The 21,556-nt window shown below is 45.8% G+C and overlaps 1 protein-coding gene across 2 annotated transcripts; it reads right to left on the bottom strand.

Annotated features, from left to right (window-relative positions):
- Window positions 1-1,225: 1,225 nt before the first annotated feature.
- On the bottom strand, window positions 1,226-19,557 carry NELFB (negative elongation factor complex member B). 2 transcript variants are annotated; one of them, XM_083485912.1, is made up of 13 exons: window positions 19,354-19,557; window positions 15,827-15,990; window positions 14,374-14,473; window positions 11,775-12,005; window positions 10,710-10,895; window positions 9,730-9,842; window positions 7,397-7,499; window positions 6,841-6,936; window positions 5,518-5,660; window positions 4,793-4,899; window positions 3,939-4,080; window positions 3,365-3,473; window positions 1,226-1,798 (listed from the first exon to the last, which is right to left on the bottom strand). In XM_083485912.1, the coding sequence occupies exons 1-13, from the start codon at window positions 19,453-19,455 to the stop codon at window positions 1,658-1,660; spliced, it is 1,737 nt and encodes a 578-aa protein (XP_083342038.1). In that variant the 5' UTR covers window positions 19,456-19,557; the 3' UTR covers window positions 1,226-1,657. The 2 variants fall into 2 exon arrangements, with proteins under 2 accessions (XP_083342038.1, XP_083342039.1); XM_083485913.1 differs by lacking the exons at window positions 14,374-14,473; window positions 15,827-15,990; window positions 19,354-19,557 and adding an exon at window positions 13,641-14,359.
- Window positions 19,558-21,556: the final 1,999 nt, after the last annotated feature.

Genomic DNA, 21,556 nt, shown 5'->3' with positions numbered 1-21,556 from the left:
GAAAACCTTTTTCACTGGACCACAAATCCTGGAGGCTCTGCTATGGCCACTGATACTGTGGCACTGTGATCAGCTGTCCCCTCTCTTCATACTTAAGAGGCAAACTGCTCAGACCCAAGAGCAAGCTCCGAGATTGGGGACAGCAATGCAGCCTTAGGGTCAGCCGACAGAATGCTCAGGCAGGATGGTACTGCACCCTAGATGGCACCATGGAAGCAAAGCACAAGCGCTAGGGCTGGAGAACAACTCTCATCACCCTTGACCTCTGGCCATGCTGGCTGGGGCCGATAGGAGCTGGAGTACCTCCAGCAGTACTTGGAGGGACTGCATGTTACCCCTCCGGCCCTGTGCTCAGTGGGTCAGGAGATAACTCTGGTTCATGGAAGCCACTATTAAGAGACCCCGCCTGGTACATTAACACATTCAATGGGACTCACCTCCAAACCAAAAGGGGAATTTGTGAAGTAAGAGATTAAGTAAACGGACAGCCTTTGGAACTTATTTCATTGTCTTCTCTAAAGACAATGAAAGCTAGCGTGGTGTAGTGGTTAAGAGCGGTGGACTCGTAATCTGGTGAACCAGGTTCGCTTCCTCGCTCCTCCATATGCAGCTGCTGGGTGACCTGGGATACTCACACTTCTCTGAAGTCTCTCAGCCCCACTCACCTCACAGAGTGTTTGTTGTGGGGGAGGAAGGCAAAGGAGATTGTTAGCCGCTTTGAGACTCCCTAAGGGGAGTGAAAGGCAGAATATCAAGTCCAAACCCTTCTTCATCATCTTCTAAAAAGAGAAGCCAAGCTAGAAGATGCCTTCACCCCAGTATGGCTCCCCTTTATCACATACTCAGCCCAACAACATAATGACAAAAATCAACCAACAACATACAAATCAATATGGCTTAACCTGATCCAAAACACCCACCCAACCCACTCACACATGAAAACAAAGATCACCACAGCCAATCACAACCAACCACACCCTAGGCCAACCCCAACCTCTCTCACCACTAAAGAAACACAAGTGAATTGCAAAGAACCTGCACAAGCAATGCTGACACCAAACCCTACATATATTAAGTAAAATAGAAACATTGCCACCCCACCCCACCCCACCCCCCACTCACCTTTCCCCCCCAACTCTTTCCCCCTTTACTTCCTAATGTCTCAACAAATGAAACTGATCTGTACAAAATGTTATTTGAAAAAAGAGAGAGACATTGCACATACTTTTGTAAACCAAGAAAATATTTAATAAAAAAAAAGAGAAGCCAAGCTTCACAAATAATTCATTCCCATTAAATTACAAGGCTTCTATATGCAAACATCTAAAAAAAATACAAAAAATACATACATGGTCAGTTTCCTCTCCCCATAATACCAAATCCATTATTATTATTACAGCTATTATATTTATTTTTTATACCCCCAAAGCTGTTTACAAATCAAATAAGGACAGCTGTATCAATTTTGCCCTAGAAGGCCAATCTTGAGGGCAGAGCTGTCTTCTGGGGCAACAGGCCAGATGAGATTTGGCAACCCCAATCCAAAAAACAGGCAAAAGGTTATGACTGGAGTGTTTCAAGCATCAAGACGTGGGTCTGGTCTCTGCTAGGAGATCAACACAATAAACTTTGTCGTATAGGCTCGGGGAAGCGCAGCCTAGAGTGAGGGTGGAGGAGCCGCTGTTGGCAGGGGCAAGTCCACAGTTGGAGTTTCGGCGGCGCCTTGGACAGGGCTGGGCTTGCGGAGTTCCAGTTTCTCAATGAGCTGGTTGTAAAGCTCCTTCAAGGCTTCTCCACTCTGCCCGACAAAAACACAAGTTACAAAGGTGAAGAAACCTCAAAACCTGAAGCTGTTAAATCACACTTTAACTCTAGCTGTTACTAGCATTTCTTCCCACTATTTCTTGTAGGCTGTCTGTTTAAACACATATACACACACTTTCAAAGGTGTGTTTATCCATCAGCTGTGTTTAGTTGTTGAGCCGGGGGACTGTGCAAAATTATGAATAAAGCAAATGGCACCAAGGAAGGCGGACCTGGAAACGTTGCCGAGGAGATAATGGTATGTCTGACAGTCAATGAAACTCTCCTTTAGGAGTGGGGGAACCTATGGATCGGGGGCATTGAGTGAATGCAAATTGCACCTTTGTACATGAGGCTATTTTCTCTGCATCCTTTCCCCGCTCCTCTGTATCCTCCATTAAGGCAGGTGGCCTTGAATTTAGGTTTTGAACTCTACGGCCCAAAAGACTGCACCATTCCCTCACTCTCAAGTATATGTGGTATGGATTGCACTGTGTCCTTAGTGGTACAGCATTTGCTTCATGCAGAAGTTCCCAGGTTCAAAATTAATGAATGTTAGAATGATGTTGGATAGAAATTACCGTATTTTTCGCTCTATAACACGCACCCGACCATAACACGCACATAGTTTTTAGAGGAGGAAAATCCGTAGGCATGCCACCCGTAGGCATTCCCTCCATAACACGCACAGACATTTCCCCTTACTTTTCAGGAGGAAAAAAGTGAATGTTATGGTGCAAAAAATACGGTAAGTGGTTTCCAGCTGCAATGCTTTAAGAGACATGAAAAAAAAAAGGTTTATAAATGGGTAAAAGCTTATTGGCAAGGATTTGCTGAACTAACAAATTGAAGTGGAATACAAAAAAGGGAGGTATAAGGAGGTCCGGGAAAATAAGTGTAAGAAAAATATGCAACGGAAAATTAAGGTGTTTTTATTTTGTATTTTGTCTTGTATTTTTTCATTTTTACCGTAATATCTTAAAAATTTTAATAAATATCTTTTAAAAAAAAGAAGTTCCCAGGTTCAATCCCTGGCATCTCCAGGTAGGGCTGGGAAAGACTCCCTGTCTGGAACCCTGGGGAGCCACCGTCAGTCCGGGAAGACAATACTGAGCTAGATCTGACACAGAGGAGTGACCATCCGAGACAGGAAGGTCCACTGGTGATAAATGCAGGCCACAATGCAAAGTTTGAGCTTGCCAATCAGGTAGCCTGAAGTGGTACCTCCTGGATTCAGAACCCACCTCCCACCAGTCTCAGATTCTTCCAAGGTAACAGCTACCTCTACACCAAAGGTCTCACCCCTTTCGGGTACAAAGCAGGACGAGTGAAAGGTGTGGCTGGTGATAGTTGCGAGGCCCATATAGAAAGACCTGGAACGCCACATTAGATCCCAGGGTGGGGTCTGAGAGTCCCTACCAGAAGTGTCTGTGTCCATGTGTACAAATCCAGATATGGCTTCCGGTTCAAAGCATAGCGTGCCTTCCAAGAAAATCATTCAGGGCAAAACAAATGACTGTGGTACTTATGTTCACTCCATATCCCCCCACCACCACTTTACCTGCTTGGGAGGCTCCAGTGACTTCTGCAGGAACTCCAACTTGGCAGGTGCCACCTTGTGGTGGAGGTGAAGCAGGAGCCTCAGTACGTGTCTATGTACATTCTCCTTCCTGTTAAGTAGCAGAAGAGATGAAAAGCCTAGAAGCTGAAGGACTCTTGGCTGGGGGGTTGGGGCAGTCCACTCCCCATCTGTTCCCTCTGGGTACATTGCTGTAGTGGGGAGCAGGTGGCCCTTATTGTGGAGGGGGCTGGTCAAACCCCAAACCCTTTAAAATGGCTTGCAGAAGAAAATATAGAGCATTCTTAAGAAAATGCTAATAAAATTGAATTTTTTTTAAAAAGGTAGATAACATTTATGAAAAAAATAGATACAATCTCAGTTTTTTTAAAAAAACAAAAATCGCCCAACAAAACAGCATAATCGGGTAGGCTTGCCTAAATAAACAAACAAAAGCTTTTTGCGGGCATTACAAACAGTAGATTGAATACAGCCCAGTTCAATGACAGCACCAGGCCATTGCCTGCAAATTCTCTCACTGAGAGCCATGTGAGGCTGTTTCAGAAAAAGACAGTACCTCAAGCAGGTGGGGAGGAAGAAGTCATCAAAAAGGCTAGTGCAGAACTCCTCTTGAGCAAACTCATCGCTGAGGAGGGTGAGGTTGCTGGTGAACAGGTGCAGGAAGATGTCACCGAAGGCCAGATCATTGAATGTCTCCCCTGCAGGACCAAAGCAGCAACAGAGAATCCCCAGGTGATCCTGAGAGGCAATCCTTTTAACCAGGCACATTTCTATCCCACCTTTCTCCCAGGCAGATCAGGGAAGGGCCGAAGCATCCACCTTGCACACAGAAGGACCAAGGCAGGATCCCTCTCTTTATGTGTGACATGTTCTAAGTTGTACTGAGCCATATGCAACCAACTCTGAGACTGGCATGCTAGCTCTCTTGTATCTGGTTGTTCTGGGTTGTAGCTAAAATCTAATCCTACTCAGAACAGACACACTGAACATGATGGATGTGACTAACTCAGGCCCATTCATTGGGGTGGGGTGGGGGGGTCTACTCTAAGTACAACTGAGTTGGCAATATCGCTCGGTTCTGCAGGCAACTGTTTGGGAAACAAAGGAGGGAGATAATAGTAGTAGTAGTAGTAATAATAATAATAATAATAATAATAATAATAATAATAATAATTATTATTATTATTATTATTATTATTATTATTATTATTATTTATACCCCACCCATCTGGCTGAGTTTTCCCAGCCACTCTGGGCGGCTTCCAACAGAACACTAAAATACAATAACCTATTAAACATTAAAAGCTTCCCTAAACAGGGCTGCCTTTAGATGTCTTCTAAAAGTTTGGCACTTGGCACTGGACCGAAGTGTCCGGGCCGAACGGCAGATCCTTTGGAAGGGCAACTTACCAAGGGCGGGGAGCATCCGGAGAAGAGCATTCTTGTTCCTCTGCTTAGTGATGTGAAGCACGTAGTATAGCCCAATCTCGCAGGCGATCCGGTGCTCTTGCAGAAATCTAGGGTGCAAAAGAGTTTTAAGCTGCCATTCCCCACTATTTCCAGGAACGAACAGAGTGAATTGGATTCAAATGTTCATTGCTCTAGCTACAAACATCTTTGGAGTTTAAGAGAGAACTGGTGGTGTCCCATGCTGGTCCTACTCAGAGTAGATGCCCTTGAAAACAATTGGGAAGATTAACTCAGATGCAAGCCAGAGATTCCAAGCCCAGCCAACTGAAGGAAGCACTGGCTGCACATACATGTTAGATTCATAGAATCATATAATTGCAGAGTTGGATTGCAGGAATCACAGTGAAAAAATCCCTAACAGATGGCCAGCCAACCTCTAGTTAAAAATCTCCAGTGAATGAGTTCAGCACTAGAGGCCACAGCCTCCTCAAATGTGGAGCCATCCCTGGAGGTGGGATGGAGCCTAAAGCTCTCTTCTGGCTAGAGCGACAGGAAACAGATTACTTCAACCCGTTATGGTCTCTCCCCCCCCCCCCATAGCTCTCCACTTTCTCTGGCCACGGAGTTAGTTCCCTTCCTTATGGGTCTTTTTGGACACACCTCCACTGCTTTGCTCGCAAAGAGGACTTAAATGGCAAGACGCTTCAGTGTTTGATATGACTCACTTGGGAAATAAATCTGGGATTGTGGTGGGGTAAGTTGCTGGGCCCTTGTCTTCCAAAGGCAGCTTCTGGTCAACGGTGAACGTGTGGTCATCCACCACGAAAGACATCAACAGTGGTAGGAACCTGGTAATCAAGTCTACTTCCTGAGGAGCAGAGAAGGAAAGTGAGGGTCAATGGTCAGAAAATGGAAGGCAGGGACGGTGGGAACCTGTGGGTTTCCAAATGCTGTGGGACTCTTAACTCCCATCAGTCAGCATGGCTTATGGTCCAGGGTGATGGAAGCTGTAGTTCAGCATCTGGGTCACAGGTTCCCAACCCCTGCCCTACAGCCCGAAAACAGATGACCTTCCAAACCGATGGAGAAGCAACAGGCCCTGTAAAGCAGATTTGCTAAGTCTGGGCTACCACTCTGAGCAACTTTTCTCATTTAGAAGCTATGCAGAAGTGTCACATGGGGAACGGCAGTGGCTCAGTGGCAGAGCACCTGCTCTGAATGCAGAAGGTCCTAGGTTCAATCCCTGGCATCTCCATGTAGGGCTGGGAGTATCCCTCATCTGAAACCCTGGAGAACCACTGCCAGTCAGTACAGACAAAACTGAGCTAAATGGGCCACTTCCTCTGCTCCTTTGTAGATTCTCTTCTCCCCCCCTCCAGATTTCCCTTGCTACCTGCCCTGCCTCTCAAATCTAGTGCTGTACCTCCATGTCAGGGAACTGCCATCAGAGCTAGAGGCGGAGGGAAGGCTCCAGAGGGATGCCGGAGAGGGTCCCAGTAGGGAGAGGGGCAGCCCATTTGCTGGGGAAGGAAATCAGTGGAGAAGGGGGGCAGATGGGGGAATCGGAGAGGAGGCTCCAAGACTCCTCACCGCAGACCAGCAGAGAGAGTACAGGCCCTCTGCTGCCCACACCCTCCCTGTGCAGAAGGCTTCTGCGCAGGGAGACTAGGCGGAGACTAGGCGTCAAAGAATTTTTGTGCTGGAAGAAGTTCAAGAAACGCCCACTGATGGATTCTGCCAGCGACTGAGACAGTCACGATGCTAGAGGCTGTTCAGTCAGAAAGGGTTCAACCAGGTAACCTAGCCAGGAGTGGCGGCAACTTATGCACGAGCAACCCCTAAACCCATTACACTCCAGCTTGCACACAACCACATCTCCTATCTCTGGCCTACACAATCATTACTGATGTCCAGCCCAGACCTGGGAGAAGCACTCGCAGAAATACGTGTCTGGAGAGGTCCAGCTCTTCTACAGCGTGACACTCTAAGCGAGAATTAAATCTTAAGCATCACAGGCAGCTCAAAGTGATGCACACGGGCACTCTTACCATTCTGGGTTCCTTAAAGATCTGACTGTCAATCATGTCCCAGGCTCCCTGTCCCAGTGTCAACATCCTCAAGAGAAGCAGAAGATCGGGGCTTTCCTGAAAATTCAAGAATAGCAAAGTAACTCATCAGCACCCTTTTCAAATCCTGAAGAACTTTTAGAGTCCTGCAGGATATCAGATCAAAGGCTTTATTGTTGGAAGGGAAGAGCATCTTTCATGCACGCAGAAGGTCCCAGGCTCAATCTTCAGGTAGGGCTTGAAATGTCCTCAGCCTGAAATCCTGGAGAGCAGCTGCCAGCCAGCGTAGGCAAACGCTGAGCTAGATGGACCAATAAGGCAGCTACCTATGTTCCCATATAGTCCAGCATCCTGTATCCCACAGTGGTCAATCAGGCCAGATCCCCATTCTGACTACAGACTGCTATGCAAGTCTTCTGCACATTTCTCTTGGCAACTGGGGAAGATGGAATGGTACAATTGCGGGGGGTGGGGTGGAGATGTGATCCTGGGGCCTTCAGTTGCTGACTATCTGGGAGGCCATCAATGTCTCACTCACCCTGGGTAACATATCCTGCCCAATCAGTTCTTGCAAGTGGCGGATGGTGCTCAGAGCCAAGGTGTTGATGGCAAACGGATCACACAGTATCATGGATAAATCCCTGTTGGGGTAAGGTGGACAGAAAGTGACAGCACATCAAACACATAGGCCCACAACTGAAATAGGTTTGCTCACACAAAATTATTATTCTGGCTCCTTTTGAAAGCCAGAAAGTCCGTCAAATAATAAGGATATTATTGTAGCCATCTACATATGTAGCCTTTGAAAATATGGAGGAAGATCTCTCTGTAAATGTGAATGTTACCAGGCGTACCTTCCATTTAATTAAACAGGTATTGCAACTGGGAGTTCTCAGACTCCCAGATTAAAAAGGACACTTTTTAATCACATGTAAATGAGCTTTTTAAAAAGAGATGCTCTGCTGGCTTCTCAGCGCCAGCCTACTTATGGGCAATCAATGATCTTCAGCTAAAGGCCTACAGGTTAGATTGCTGCAATGCGTTATACGTAGGGCTGCCTCTGAAGACAGTTCAGAAACTTCAGGTAGCGCAGAATTCAGCAACCACGTTGCATACCAGAGCAAGACGGTTTGAGCATATTACACAGATCTGGGTCTGACTGCACTGGCTACCAATTAGTTTCCGGGCCCAATTTAAAGTGTTGGTTTTGACCTATAAAGCCTTAAATGGCTCAGGACTGCAATACTTCAAGGACCACCTCTTCCCATATGAACCTACCCAGACCCTGGCATAATCTTCTGAGGCCCTTCGTTGTGTGCCTCCTCCTCGAGAGGTCCGGAGGGTGGCAACACAAGAACGGGGCCTTCTCTGCAGTGGCTCCCCATCTGTGGAATGCTCTCCCCAGGGAAGTTTGCCTGGCGCCTTCATTATACACCTTTAGGCACCAGGCAAAAGCATTCCTTTTTAACCAGACCTTTGGTTGATCTGATTGACATCCTATGCCCTTTTAAAACGTGGGGTTTTTCCGGGGGGGGGGGGGAGTGTTATTGTTTTTGATTATATATTTTGTGGTTTTATATTATGATTTTGTTCTGTGAATCACCCTGAGACCTTCGGGTATCGGGAGGTATATAAATTCAATAAATACAGCTCAAACACAACTCCTCTATAACAGTGGTGGCCTTGAAGATGTGGTAGGACTCCTACTCCCATCAGCCTCAGCCAGCATGGCCAGTGGGCAGGGATGATGGGAGTTGTAGTCTTTAGGATGTTAAGTTCAGAAGAGGGAGGCCTCTTGGTAGTTCAACCTCTCTCAGAAGATTTTGCTATGCTGCCCCTTTTCACCTTCAAATGTCATTTCCCTTTCCCTTTTCCTAACTACTCGATTTCTTTTTTTCTTGACAAACAAGCTGGCTTGATGTATCTTGGCTACCAAGTATAATACTATAATATTAATAAAAGTATTTTTAAAACTAAGGGTAGTTTAGGGTGGTGGCCCAGGGGAGGGCATCATTACGGCAGCCCGTACGTTATGGAATTCCCTCCCCACAGAGGTGCAGCTGGTACCTTCATCATGCAACTTCTGGCAAATGCTGAAGATTATTATGTATTATTTGTTCAATTTATGTACCACCCTTTATCCGAAGATCCCGGGGTAACATACAACATTAAAAACACAATTACACAGAATAATAAAAAAAAGAACACAGAGAAGGGCCTTGGAAGACAAGTGTGGGGTCTGAGTCAGTTTGTAGGAGGAGAGGAGGTCCTTAAGGTATTGAGATCCTGAGCCTGGAATTGGACCTCGAAACTAATTGGCAGCCAGTGCAATCAGGCCAGGATGGGTGTTATAAGCTCAACTCATTTTGCCCAGGTGAGCAACTTGGCTATCAAAATTTGCACCTCTTTATCCTGGCCTTTGACACACGAGATGTGTTTTTTTTCCAGCCCCCCCCCCAATATTCCTGTGGCTGTAAATCTGTTATAACCATTTTTAATTCTGAATTTTAAATTGTTGTAACCTGACCTGGGATTTGTTGGTGAAGGGCAGACAGTACATTAGTAATAGTCCAGGAATATCTGAAGGAGTCACAAGTTCCTCTTTCCAAAAACACGTTACTACCAAAACAGGTGATGGAACATTGTGCCTTCCCCTCAGGAATATTTCCACTCCTACCACAACCCTTTTCAAAATATTAATTCCTTTAACACCCAGTCTCAGATTTGTGTGGGTAACTCATAACCTGGTGAACCCACACTATGAAATCTGTTGGTGCTAATTAAATGAGTTTTTCCCTCTCTATGAAAATGGAGAGACACTCTGTACAGAGAAAGAAGCAAGGCTGGACCACCTGATTTGCAACAACTCACCCCAGGACTTGCTCTTGCCCTTTCTTCACTCCATCAAGGAAGCCTTGCAGCTCTCTGGCCCTCTTGTTGTCCACAAACCTCTCTCTAATGCAGGCATCCAGGCACCAGGTGAACTGCCAAAGAAGCAAAAGATTTAGCACACTCTGTGGGGACACTCACCCTTAGAGAACACACAGGTTAATTTCCTTTCCTAAGGAACAGACAAGAGACCATTGCAGCAAGGTTGTGCCAACATGTGGTGCCATTGAGCATGGTGGCTTTCTCAAGATCTCTCCCTGGTGCCCACAAGGCCTCTGAAATTTTCTCTTTCTCCATACTGTGCATTTTAAAAAACAACCATCTACTTCCAACACATTGCCTCTTACTTAATAATAATAATAATAATAATAATAATAATAATAATAATAATAAATTTTTATTTATACCCCGCCCTTCCCAGTTCAAAAACCGGGCTCAGGGTGGCTAACAACAAATTTAAAACAATTATAAAAGCAGCATAAAATACAGTATAAGAACATGAATAACAATAAAATTCAAAAATCAATTTAGGGGAAATAAGCATTACATAACCCCCAGGGCTAGCTGGCTGAATTGGTCCTACTTGGACCAGCGAGGAGACCAGGGGAGAATTAGCTGTGGGGTCTCAGAGCAGGTCATTGTCTTTTCTCTGAACTAAAAAAGCCCCAAATTTATTTATTTATTTATTTATTGTTTATAAAATTATTTATGTACTCTTCCATTAAAAAATATCAACATGGTTTTCAACAGAAATGAATATAATCATATAAAGCGTGGGAAATCAGACATCAATTAACCATTGTGGAAAGATGTGTTCTGAACTGTCTGTATTGGCCTATTGTAACTTTGCCTCCTTGGGGAGTTGCTCCACCCCTCTGAAAAGACGACAAGGAGTTAAGAGGTCTTGTTTCTAACTGGGGGCACCCCCACAACTGCACGCACCTGAGTCCTTGCACCCATACCTTGTGACAGGGGTCAACCGAGCAGATCTCGCTGATATCTAGGTCATGCAGTGACATCAAGAGCTCTGCCCGCAACGTGCAGTAATGGACATTGCGTGTCCGCAGGAACAAAGTCCGCAGGAACTGCAGCACCATGTCGTAGAGTTTCACGTTCTTCCCAATCATTTGGGTGAGCTTCTGGACCACCTTCAATCCCAAAGACAGAAAAGAAACCTGAGGCTGGAGCATCACCCAAACGTTCTAATGGGGAACACCGGGGCTTAAAATCACGGCTGCAACGTTGAGTCATTTAGGTTCTCTCAGTAGGAAATTTGAACTCAGGTCTCTCCCCAATCCTTGTCTAGTGCTCTAATCCTCTATATCACACTTTTTGAGATTTGGCCCCCACATCACTCTGCAAGCTTCAGAGCAGAACACAAATTATTCATTTAATATTTAACAGGTCATCCTTCTAATCTAACTCAATAACATCACAGCAGCATATATAGCCTCCCCTCACTGCATTTTATCCTCGCAACAACCCTAAGAGGGAGGGTAGCCTAAGTGAGATAGGAACTGGCTGAGAGTCACTCAGGGAGTCTTGAGGTCGAAGGGATTGATATTTGATCTTTCAAATCTTGAGTCTGATACTAGGGCTCACCAGTTATTACAGGGCTGGGGAACACCCAGGGGCCAAATGCAGCTATAAACTATCTGGTCCTCAGGACTCTCTCCAGGCCACACCCTTCAACTGGCTCTGCTTTGCACCCTCGAGCGCTTCCACTTGGCTGGAATGCGTCTCTGAACTCCGATATAGCCTTTTGCTTGCACGGATGGAGGACAGAGCTGGGGTGTGAGTGTGTGCACACAGAAACAAACCTACTGTGCAAAGGTAAAATTCATTGCTCCACCCACTTTTGCCTCTTACCCTGCCTACCAATAGCACGTGGCCCCCAGAAGGCTACCTACAAGAGAATTTGGCCCATGAGCTGAAAAAGGTTCCCCACCCCCGATTTATTAAAAGAACCCAGTTTCCCACTCCCAGCCTCAATGCTCAAACCAATGCGCTGGGTGCTTGGGCTTCACCTCGCCTTGGCGCCTCATTTTGGGAGTAGGGCTGAAGAAGTTGTGCAGGACAGAGAGGTCACAGCTGAACAAGGCATTTTCTTTCTCCAGGATGTACTGCTTCAGCAGAGGGGACACCTCGTCACCAAACAGGGCCTGGTTATCCTGCCAAATCTGACGCTTCACCTCCACGGCACATGCTTTGTACAGGTCCTTGTCAGCCATCACCAACTTCAGCTTCTTGTCTGGCACCTGTGGCCAGACACACAGTTAGGAGAGAATTTCAGTGAGAGTTAATCATAAGGTTGGTCCCTTCATGAGACCCTGGTAACAGCATCCTTTGCATTTAAGAGCTGGCATTTTTATCACAATGCTCTTTCAACACTCCAAATTAGTTATTACTATTATTTAAGGAAACTTGTTGGCTGACTTTCAGGAAAAAGGCAGGGCTGCCTGATTCCTTTTGCTCCACCTCAATCACTGAGAACTTCTGATGGAGTTTGTGGAGACTGACCCATCTCTGGAACGTAATCAAGCTGAGTAGGTCCAGTAACTCAAAGAACAAACTTCTTTGCCCTCTTAAACAATCCAGTAGTAAAATCAGCAGCAACTAGGCCCCTAACAACCTTCGAAAACTTCCTCCTAACAACAAAGGGATACGGTAAGGGGATGGTATCCGCAATATACAAAATACTACTCCAAAATCCCACAAACTCCCCAGACACAATCAAAAAACAATGAGAGGATGACATAGGTTACAAGATTAACCTCACTCAATGGACCAGAGTGTGGTCTAAACCCCCCTTTAAATCCATATCAACAAAAAGAAAAGAACTCACTCTGCAAATCACCTACAGGTGGTACCTAACATCAAGAAAACTAGCGCTAATATGCCCAGGAACCTCACCAAAATGCTGGAGGGGGTGCACCTCTACAGGCACATATATCCACATGTGGTGGGTGGGAGTGTCCCAAAATCCAACTATTCTGGACAACAGTCATATGAGAAATATGTAAAATAACCAAGCAAGTATTAGAAATCACCCCAGAAATGGCCCTACTAAACATCTTTCAAGACAATAATGCCCACTTACACCACAAAGAACTCATAACCCACCTACTCTCAGCAGCCAGAAACATAACCAGACACTGGAGACCTGTCAGGAATAAGCATGGACCAATGGTACCAAATAGTATGGGAAACAGCCTTACTAGAAAAATTAACCAATAAACAAACTGACACAGGGACAAATAGAAGATGCCTTCACCCTGTATGGCTCCCCTTTATCACATACACAACCCAACAAGACAATGGCAAAAATCCACCAACAGCATACAAATCAATATGGCTAACCTAATCCAAAACACCCTCCCACCCTACTCACACATGAAAACAAAGACCACCACAGCCAACCACAAATGAACAGCCACACCCTAGGCCAACCCCAACTCTCTCACCACCAAAGGAACACAAGTGAACAGCAGAGAACCCGCACAAGCAACGCTGACACAAAACCCCACATATATTAAGTAAAATAGAAACATCACCACCCCACCCCACCCCCACTCATCTTTCCCCCCTCCACCTCTTTCCCCCTATTCTTCCTAACGTCTCAACAAATGAAACAGATTTTTTTTAAAAAGCGTTACGTGGGGAAAAAATATGAGAGCGAGAGACACTGCACATACCTTTGTAAATCAAGAAAATCTTCAATAAAAATACATTAAAAAAGAACAAACTTCTATATAAAAATATTTTAAAGTTCTATTAAAGGAAAGTTACAGGCTTAAAAAAAGATTTATGGTAACAGCACAAAGTAAAGTAACTTGGAAGCTTAAAAAACACCAGAGCTTTCTTATCTGGCTAACGACTGAACAAACACTTACGCAGCTACGCAGAGTATCAGTTTTCAATTCAGCAGCATAACTACAGCGCGAGAAGGAAGATAACTCGTCAGATTTAAGCAAAACTGGCCCCAAACCCATGACTTGATGTAACCAATCATGATGCTCAACTGATGGAACCTTCAAGACAGTGAACTCCCACTCCTCCTATCTTGAAGGAGGAACCACCTGCTTCCCATTAATTTTAATTCTCTGGCCTTGGAAGATTAGTAAGGGGCACCTGTGCCTGGCAAAAACTGGTCTTTGTAATACACACAAGTTTTTACTGTTAACGTTACTGACTTTTTATTGTAGTTACTGCTGTATTTTTTTATGCGATGCAATGCCTTGTTATATTTTCTATGAAAGAAACTTCTTGGCTGCCTTTCAAGACATTCCAGATATATTTGCAAAGCAGATGCTCTAGAAGGGTCACAGCTCAATGGTAGAGCATCTGCTTTGCACAGGTTCAATCCCCAGAATCTTCAGGAAGGGCTGGGAAAGACTCTGGCCTGAAAACCTGGAGAATTGTTGCCAGTCAGAATAAACAATACTAAGTTAGATGGACTAATTCAACCAGACTCCATATAAGAAAGCTTCTTATGTTCCTGACACTGAGCTACACCCCATCCCCATGAGAATACAGAATCCTAGGCCCAATACCAATTTCCAGGCATAGGCAGCTTTCCCCAAAATCAGGCAATGCCAAAGATTGAATGCTAGTGATTCAGTGTACCTTGGGCAGGTGTTTCATGACACACATCACCACAGGTTGGATTGATGGCGCCTTGACCAAAGGAAAGCTCTTCTCCAAGAGGTCTTCCAGCTTCTTGTATCTGGAGTGTGGGACAAGAGAGGCATGCAGAACATGTTTAAGGTAAAGGGACCCCTGACCATTATCATAGAATCATAGAGTTGGAAGAGACCACAAGGGCCATCGAGTCCAACCCCCTGCCAAGCAGGAAACACCATCAGAGCACTCCTGACATATGGTTGTCAAGCCTCTGCTTAAAGACCTCCAAAGAAGGAGACTCCAACACACTCCTTGGCAGCAAATTCCACTGTCGATCAGCTCTTACTGTCAGGAAGTTCTTCCTAATGTTTAGGTGGAATCTTCTTTCTTGTAGTTTGGATCCATTGCTCCGTGTCCGCTTCTCTGGAGCAGCAGAAAACAACCTTTCTCCCTCCTCTATATGACATCCTTTTATATATTTGAACATGGCTATCATATCACCCCTTAACCTCCTCTTCTCCAGGCTAAACATGCCCGGCTCCCTTAGCCGTTCCTCATAAGGCATCGTTTCCAGGCCTTTGACCATTTTGGTTGCCCTCCTCTGGACACGTTCCAGTTTGTCAGTGTCCTTCTTGAACTGTGGTGCCCAGAACTGGACACAGTACTCCAGGTGAGGTCTGACCAGAGCAGAATACAGTGGCACTATTACTTCCCTTGATGAAGAAGAAGAAGAAGAGTTTGGATTTGATATCCCGCCTTTCACTCCCCTTCAGGAGTCTCAAAGCGGCTAACATTCTCCTTTCCCTTCCTCCCCCACAACAAACACTCTGTGAGGTGAGTGGGGCTGAGAGACTTCACAGAAGTGTGACTGGCCCAAGGTCACCCAGCAGCTGCATGTGGAGGAGCGGAGACACGAACCCGGTTTCCCAGATTACGTGACTACCGCTCTTAACCACTACACCACACTGGCTCTCTGATCTAGATGCTATACTCCTATTGATGCAGCCCAGAATTGCATTGGCTTTTTTAGCTGCCGCGTCACACTGTTGGCTCATGTCAAGTTTGTGGTCAACCAAGACTCCTAGATCCTTTTCACATGTACTCCTTGTGTCATGACCGACTCTGGGGTTGCGGTGCTCATCTTGCTTTACTGGCCGAGGGAGCCGGAGTCCAGCTTCCGGGTCATGTGGCCAGCATGACAAAGCCGCTTCTGGCAAACCAGAGCAGCGCACAGAAACGCCGTTTACCTTTCTGCCGGAGTGGTACCTATTTATCTACCTGCACTTTGACATGCTTTCGAACTGCTAGGTTGGCAGGAGCAGGGACCAAGCAACGGGAGCTCACCCCGTCGTGGGAAGTCCTAGGCTCTGTGGTTTAACCCACAGCGCCACATGTTTAGCGCTACTACAAAAAGAACAGGAAGATGTCCTTCCCCACAGAAGTATTCCAAACATACCTTTCATCAACCTTTCCTTCAGAGGCGATGGATGAGACCCTCTCCAGCAGCTTCTCCCTCAGCTCATCAAACACAGACTGGTGGAACTCAAGCCTGGGGGTGCCGTGGAGGTCCAGGAATGGCAGGGCGGACTGAAGAGTGGGCAGGAGGATGCCATTTTCTGTCTGTCAATGTCATACACAAACTGTGTCAAGGTATTATGCTGCAGATCTCCTATCTCTAAAGCAAAGGGTGGGGATCTCTATCTGGCAGCACTCTGGGGATCTCTATCTGGCCCTTAGAATTCCTTACGGTGTCCCCTGGGTCCTGATGGCAAAGGGTAGGTAATAAATTATTACTATCTGACAATGCTTCTTACTTGCCTACATATTGGAGAGGGATGTTCAAATGTGTGCAGAAACTAGTCTACTGTACAAAGGTAATTTTTACAATTTTTGTGCCACTCAGTTTTGCATCTGGCCCTGCCCACCACTGGCATGTGGCCCCCAGAAGGTTGACCAGAAAGGAAAGCAGCCCTTGCATTGACAAAGTTTCCCACTCCTGCTCAAAAGAGACTTAATTGTCAAGAAGAAGAAGAGTTTGGATTTGATATCCTGCTTTATCACTACCCGAAGGAGTCCCAAAGCGGCCAACAATCTCCTTTCCCTTCCTCCCCCACAACAAACACTCTGTGAGGTGAGTGGGGCTGAGAGACTTCAGAGAAGTATGACTGGCCCAAGGTCACCCAGCAGCTGCATGTGGAGGAGCGGAGATGCGAACCCGGTTACCCAGATTACAAGTCTATTGCTCCTAACCACTACACCACACTGGCTCTCAAGGTTCACAATACAGTTGCTTTGAGTTGTACGGCTCTTCCTGACTGGACTGCTTTCAACCGAAGATGAAGAAAACTCAGGTTTGAATGCTCTCACATGGAAGATCTCCCAGCTGCCTAGGAAAGTAGCATGTCAGGAAGAAGGGCTCTTATGATTTTCTCCTGAAATACTTTTCTGTTATCCTGGGTCTGAAGGAAACCCCCACCTCCCATCTAACAACACACCTAAAGGCCAAATGTATCATTTGACTATTGCAGTGTGTGTGTGTGTGTGTGCGCGCGCACACACGCGTGTGCGTGCATGATTTTAACCCTTCCCTTCCTTGCTGTGTTCCTGATAAAATATTCCCCTTCTGAAAGTGCTATCAGAATCAGAAGGAAATTACTGGTCGGCATGAATCACCTCATCAGAGGAAGGATTTTTATTCAGAACCACTACAGGGAATGAAAGGGTTGAATTTCCCCCTGTACCCGCTGTAGTCTTGATAATTATCCTCCAGCTGCTGTTATTTACATTTTTTAAAACCCTGCAGGTTAAAAGCAAATATGAATTGAATGTCACCCCCAGTTTGGCTCTCTACATCTACAATCCATGGGACCCCAGAACACAAAATTTACGTCACAAATTGAAAGACTGCATTGAAAGACTGAAAAAGAGCACCCCAGTGAATCCCCAGTAAGGTGCTCAGAGATTCTAGATAGCAAACAGTGTACAGTGATACCTCAGGTTAAGTACTTAATTTGTTCTGGAGGTCCGTACTTAACCTGAAACTGTTCTTAACCTGAAGCACCACTTTAGCTAATGGGGCCTCCTGCTGCCGCCATGCCACCGGAGCACGATATCTGTTCTCATCCTGAAGCAAAGTTCTTAACCCAAGGTACTATTTCTGGGTTAGCGGAGTCTGTAACCTGAAGTGTATGTAACCCGAAGTACCACTGCATCATGAAAACCGTATTTTTCTAGCACACATGGAGTGCCTGGGTTCTCCTCCACAAACAAAGGAGAGCGTGTTTATTGACTCACCGCTGCCCATTACATGAATTGTTGTGTTTCAGGGTCAAATCACAGATAATTGGTAATAAGGTGGATAAAATGATTTATAATGGCAACATGTTTCCAGACAAAACTGGCTCTTCATCAGGAAAAGTTCAACCTTTTTCATGAGTCCAACATTTGCTTCTCTGAATTAAGGCAACTCCCAATTTACGGGGGGGTAAAGTTCCAGGGTACCGCATGCATATGTCAAATCGCATATAATTGAAACACCCATTGGAAAAGCCAGTAAACACCCTAGAAAAACCATTAAAAAAACCCAGCAGCACTCAACAGACAGGCAGGAATGGTGGCAATTGTGGCTCTCAGTCTCCCTCATCGCTAGAGGACAATGTGGAAACAATGACAAGGGCAGTGGACTGGTACCCCAAAGTGCTTGGTTGTAGGTCAAATGCACTTGTGGGCTGATAGTAATGCTGCTGGTGTCTTATAAAGGAACATGGTGATGGGTAGCTGACGCTTTTGCCTCCCCAGCTGGTCAAACACCTCCCTGTATGGCTGCACACTATCCGTAAATGCACACTAGATCTTTAGGCTGCATTCTACGGAGGGATCATACTGGGAGATTATGTCCTTCATGTGCTTGACCACACTGAAGAGTTCTGAAAAGCTCTCCAGGGTCCAGGTGGGTTGCTCATCCTGCTCACATCCCCTTCCTATTCCCCACTTTCTGAGCTTGAACTAGACCTGTTGCAATTCTGAGCACACTGACCAAGAAGTAAGTTTAACCAGTCAATGGATCTTACATGTGAATAAACATACAGTGGTACCTCGGGTTACATACACTTCAGGTTACAGACGCTTCAGGTTACAGACTCCGCTAACCCAGAAATAGTACCTCAGGTTAAGAACTTTGCTTCAGGACGAGAACAGAAATCGGGTTCCGGCGGCGAGGCAGCAGCAGGAGGCCCCATTAGCTAAAGTGGTGCTTCAGGTTAAGAACAGTTTCAGGTTAAGAACGGACCTCCAGAACGAATTAAGTACTTAACCCGAGGTACCACTGTACTCTGCTCTGCATTGCTACAGGGAGAGGGGCTTTATGAACTAAAGTGGCACAGCAGATGTTCTGCATGCAGAAGGTTGCAGAATGATGTGTAACAACAAGCGATGAGAAGCCTTCAAAGAGCTGCACCCACCCGTAAGGCAAGATGAGGCAACTGCCTCATGTAGCAGAATCCACTGGGGAAGCAGATCTCATTGTAGATATTTATCCCCACCCGCCTCCACGTTTCCCTGGTGGGCAGGAGAAGCACTATTTTGCAGTTTGCCTCAGGTACCAAAAGGTCTTGCACCAGCCAGGATATGCTGTACTGAGTTAGATACCCTTGCAGGACGATCCTGCGCACGTCTACTGAGTTTAGCGGGACCTATTCCTAGGTAAGTGTGCCTTGAATTGCACCCCAAAGCAATTTTTGCATACTGGGTGTTTGTTTTGTTTTGTATGCGGTTTGCATTTAAAAACAACCACCACCGGGCATGGCCATACGGCCGTTTCCTACGCGAAAGCGTGATTGCACTCTGCACATGCTCCGAGAGGCAGCTTTCTTTCTTTTCTATACGAGGCTCGCGCGGGAACACAAAGATGCAACCACACCATCTCTAGCCGGTGCCTCAAAGGTTAAGCCTCCAGGGCCACGGGAGGGAGGGAGGCCCACGCACCTGGAACTGCTCGATGGCCTTCAGCGGCTCCGTGCAGTTGGTCAGCGTCTCTTTCAAGTCTTCCCCGTTAGCCACTCCGAGGTCCTGCAGCCCGGCAAACATGGCGCAACACCCTCCTCTTTGAATGGGGCCCGCCCGCCCCCTTATGCATGGGTCTCACATCGCAACCGGCCCCCCAGAGCGCCGCGGAGCACTCCCGTAAGGCGTCCTCCCGCAAACCGTTCCTGTAGCACAAAGGGTTCCGCTCTGGGCGCAGGCTGAAGGTAGGTCTCTCCACGCATCCCTCCAAACTTTGCGAAGGGGACTGCGGCAAGGTCTTGAGAAGGGCTCGCTCTTATAACCACCACAACGGTACCGGTGCTTTTCACTGCCAGTAATTCTTCCGTTGCTCCTTCTGTATATGCTGCCCCATCTAACCCAAGTTCTCTGGAATGCTTCCAGAAACATTCAAACACGATTCGGAATAAAACCTTGAAAAGACAACCTTCGTCTGATCTCAAACGGCGCAGCCTTATTAATGTGGATTTTCATGAGCCGCCTAAAGAGTAGGATGACGGCGTTTTGTTGGCGTGAGATACACACGCTTCCTCTGGCTGGTGGGTGCATCAGAAATACAGCCTTAAAATACAACCGTCATCTTTTTTCAAACACGCAGCCTGAAATGTGGATTTTCATGAGGTGCCTAAGAAGTAGGATGGCTCCCTTGGCTAGAGCGTGGTTCTGATAATGCCAAGGTTGCAAGTTCGATCCCCTTATGGGACAGCTGCCTATTCCTGCACTGCAGGGGATTGGACTAAATGATCCTCAGGGTCCCTTCCAACTCTACAGTTCTATGATGAATGTTTCATATGTGTGTTTTTCTGTGAGACACACACACTTCTTGTGGCTGGTGTGTGGAATCGCAGTGGTGGTGGTGAGGCAAGTAATGACTTGTAGGTGGTGCTATGTATGATTTTGTTAATGGTATAATGTAGTTATATTTTTGTGTTGCAAGTTGCTTGGAGACTTTTGAGTAACAAGGGAAAGAACTAACAAGTGACAATGAAAGTAATTGGTTACGTAAATGTTTACATCTTGCATATATAGGAAGTCTGGCAATGTGTTTACATTATTTATTTATCCTACAGAACTTATACATTTCTTGACTGTGGTAAAACCCCAAAGCAGTTTACAACAACCATATAAATTATTTAAAATATTAATATTAAATATTATTAAATATTTTAAATATTAACATTGAAATACAAAACAAGAACAGAAAACACATGAATGTTTTTGCCTGGTGTATAAAAATATGCAATGAAGGTGCCAGGCAAACCTCACTGGGGAGAGAATTCCAAAAATGGAGAGCCACTGTAGAAAAGGTCCATTCTCATATTGCCACCCACTGGACGTCTTCTGGGGAGGGCACACAAAGTGATGGTGATCAAATAACAGTTAAACTAATTATTTGAAACTTACAATGCTTAATATGGAAACAATCTTTTAATAAAAAATAAAATTAAAAACAATGGAAGGAGGGATGGATTTCAGAAGGGATTTAAATATAGCAGATTGTCAGGTGTCACTATGCTACACAGCAAAAGCAATCTCCCTCACACCACTTCCAGGCATTCTCAATACAGTCAGGGCTTTTTTCCAGCCGGAACTCGCTCAGTTCCGGCACCTCTCAGGTGGGTGCCATTGCTATTCTAAGAGAAGGTAGGAGGCGTTCATGGTGAGTTCCGGCACCTCATTTTCTAGAAAAATACAGTATTGTTCTATATTGCGTTGCTATTGGTGATGATATTTTTAATGTAATTTTTGTGGGTTTGCCACCATGCCGAGCAATCCTAGCCAGACAGGCATATCTCCTGTGTCAGTTAAGCAGTATCCCAATTACTTCTGGCTGGGGCAGCATAGATCTTTCTTAGAATCATAGAATCATAGAGTTGGAAGGGACCGTAAGGGTCATCTAGTCCAACCCACTGCATTGCAGGAATCTTTTGCCCAACATGGGGTTAGAACCCACGACCCTGAGATTAAGAGTCTCATATTCTACCAACTGAGCTGTGCAGATATGTCCCTTTGCACCCTTACTCTTGAGTACCCCTGGGGGGGGGGAGAAGCACTACTCATTGTTTCTAAATTTGCATCTTATTTACACATAATTTAGCACATGCAGACTTTATGCAAATCTCTCTTTTTTGGGGTGTCACGTCTA

This window comes from Podarcis liolepis (assembly GCF_965112155.1).
Source record: "Podarcis liolepis genome assembly, chromosome: Z".
NCBI classification, from domain to species: domain Eukaryota; kingdom Metazoa; phylum Chordata; class Lepidosauria; order Squamata; family Lacertidae; genus Podarcis; species Podarcis liolepis.
This window is presented reverse-complemented; position numbering and strand designations above follow the sequence as displayed.

Coding starts and splice junctions, on each gene's coding strand:
- NELFB (XM_083485912.1), bottom strand. CDS start 19,455: ATGTTTGCCGGGCTGCAGGACCTCGGAGTGGCTAACGGGGAAGACTTG. Junction 10,896..11,774: donor AAATGAGGCGCCAAGGCGAG/GTGAAGCCCAAG, acceptor TTGGGATTGAAG/GTGGTCCAGAAGCTCACCCA. Junction 5,661..6,840: donor TCTTTAAGGAACCCAGAATG/GTAAGAGTGCCC, acceptor TCTGCTCCTCAG/GAAGTAGACTTGATTACCAG.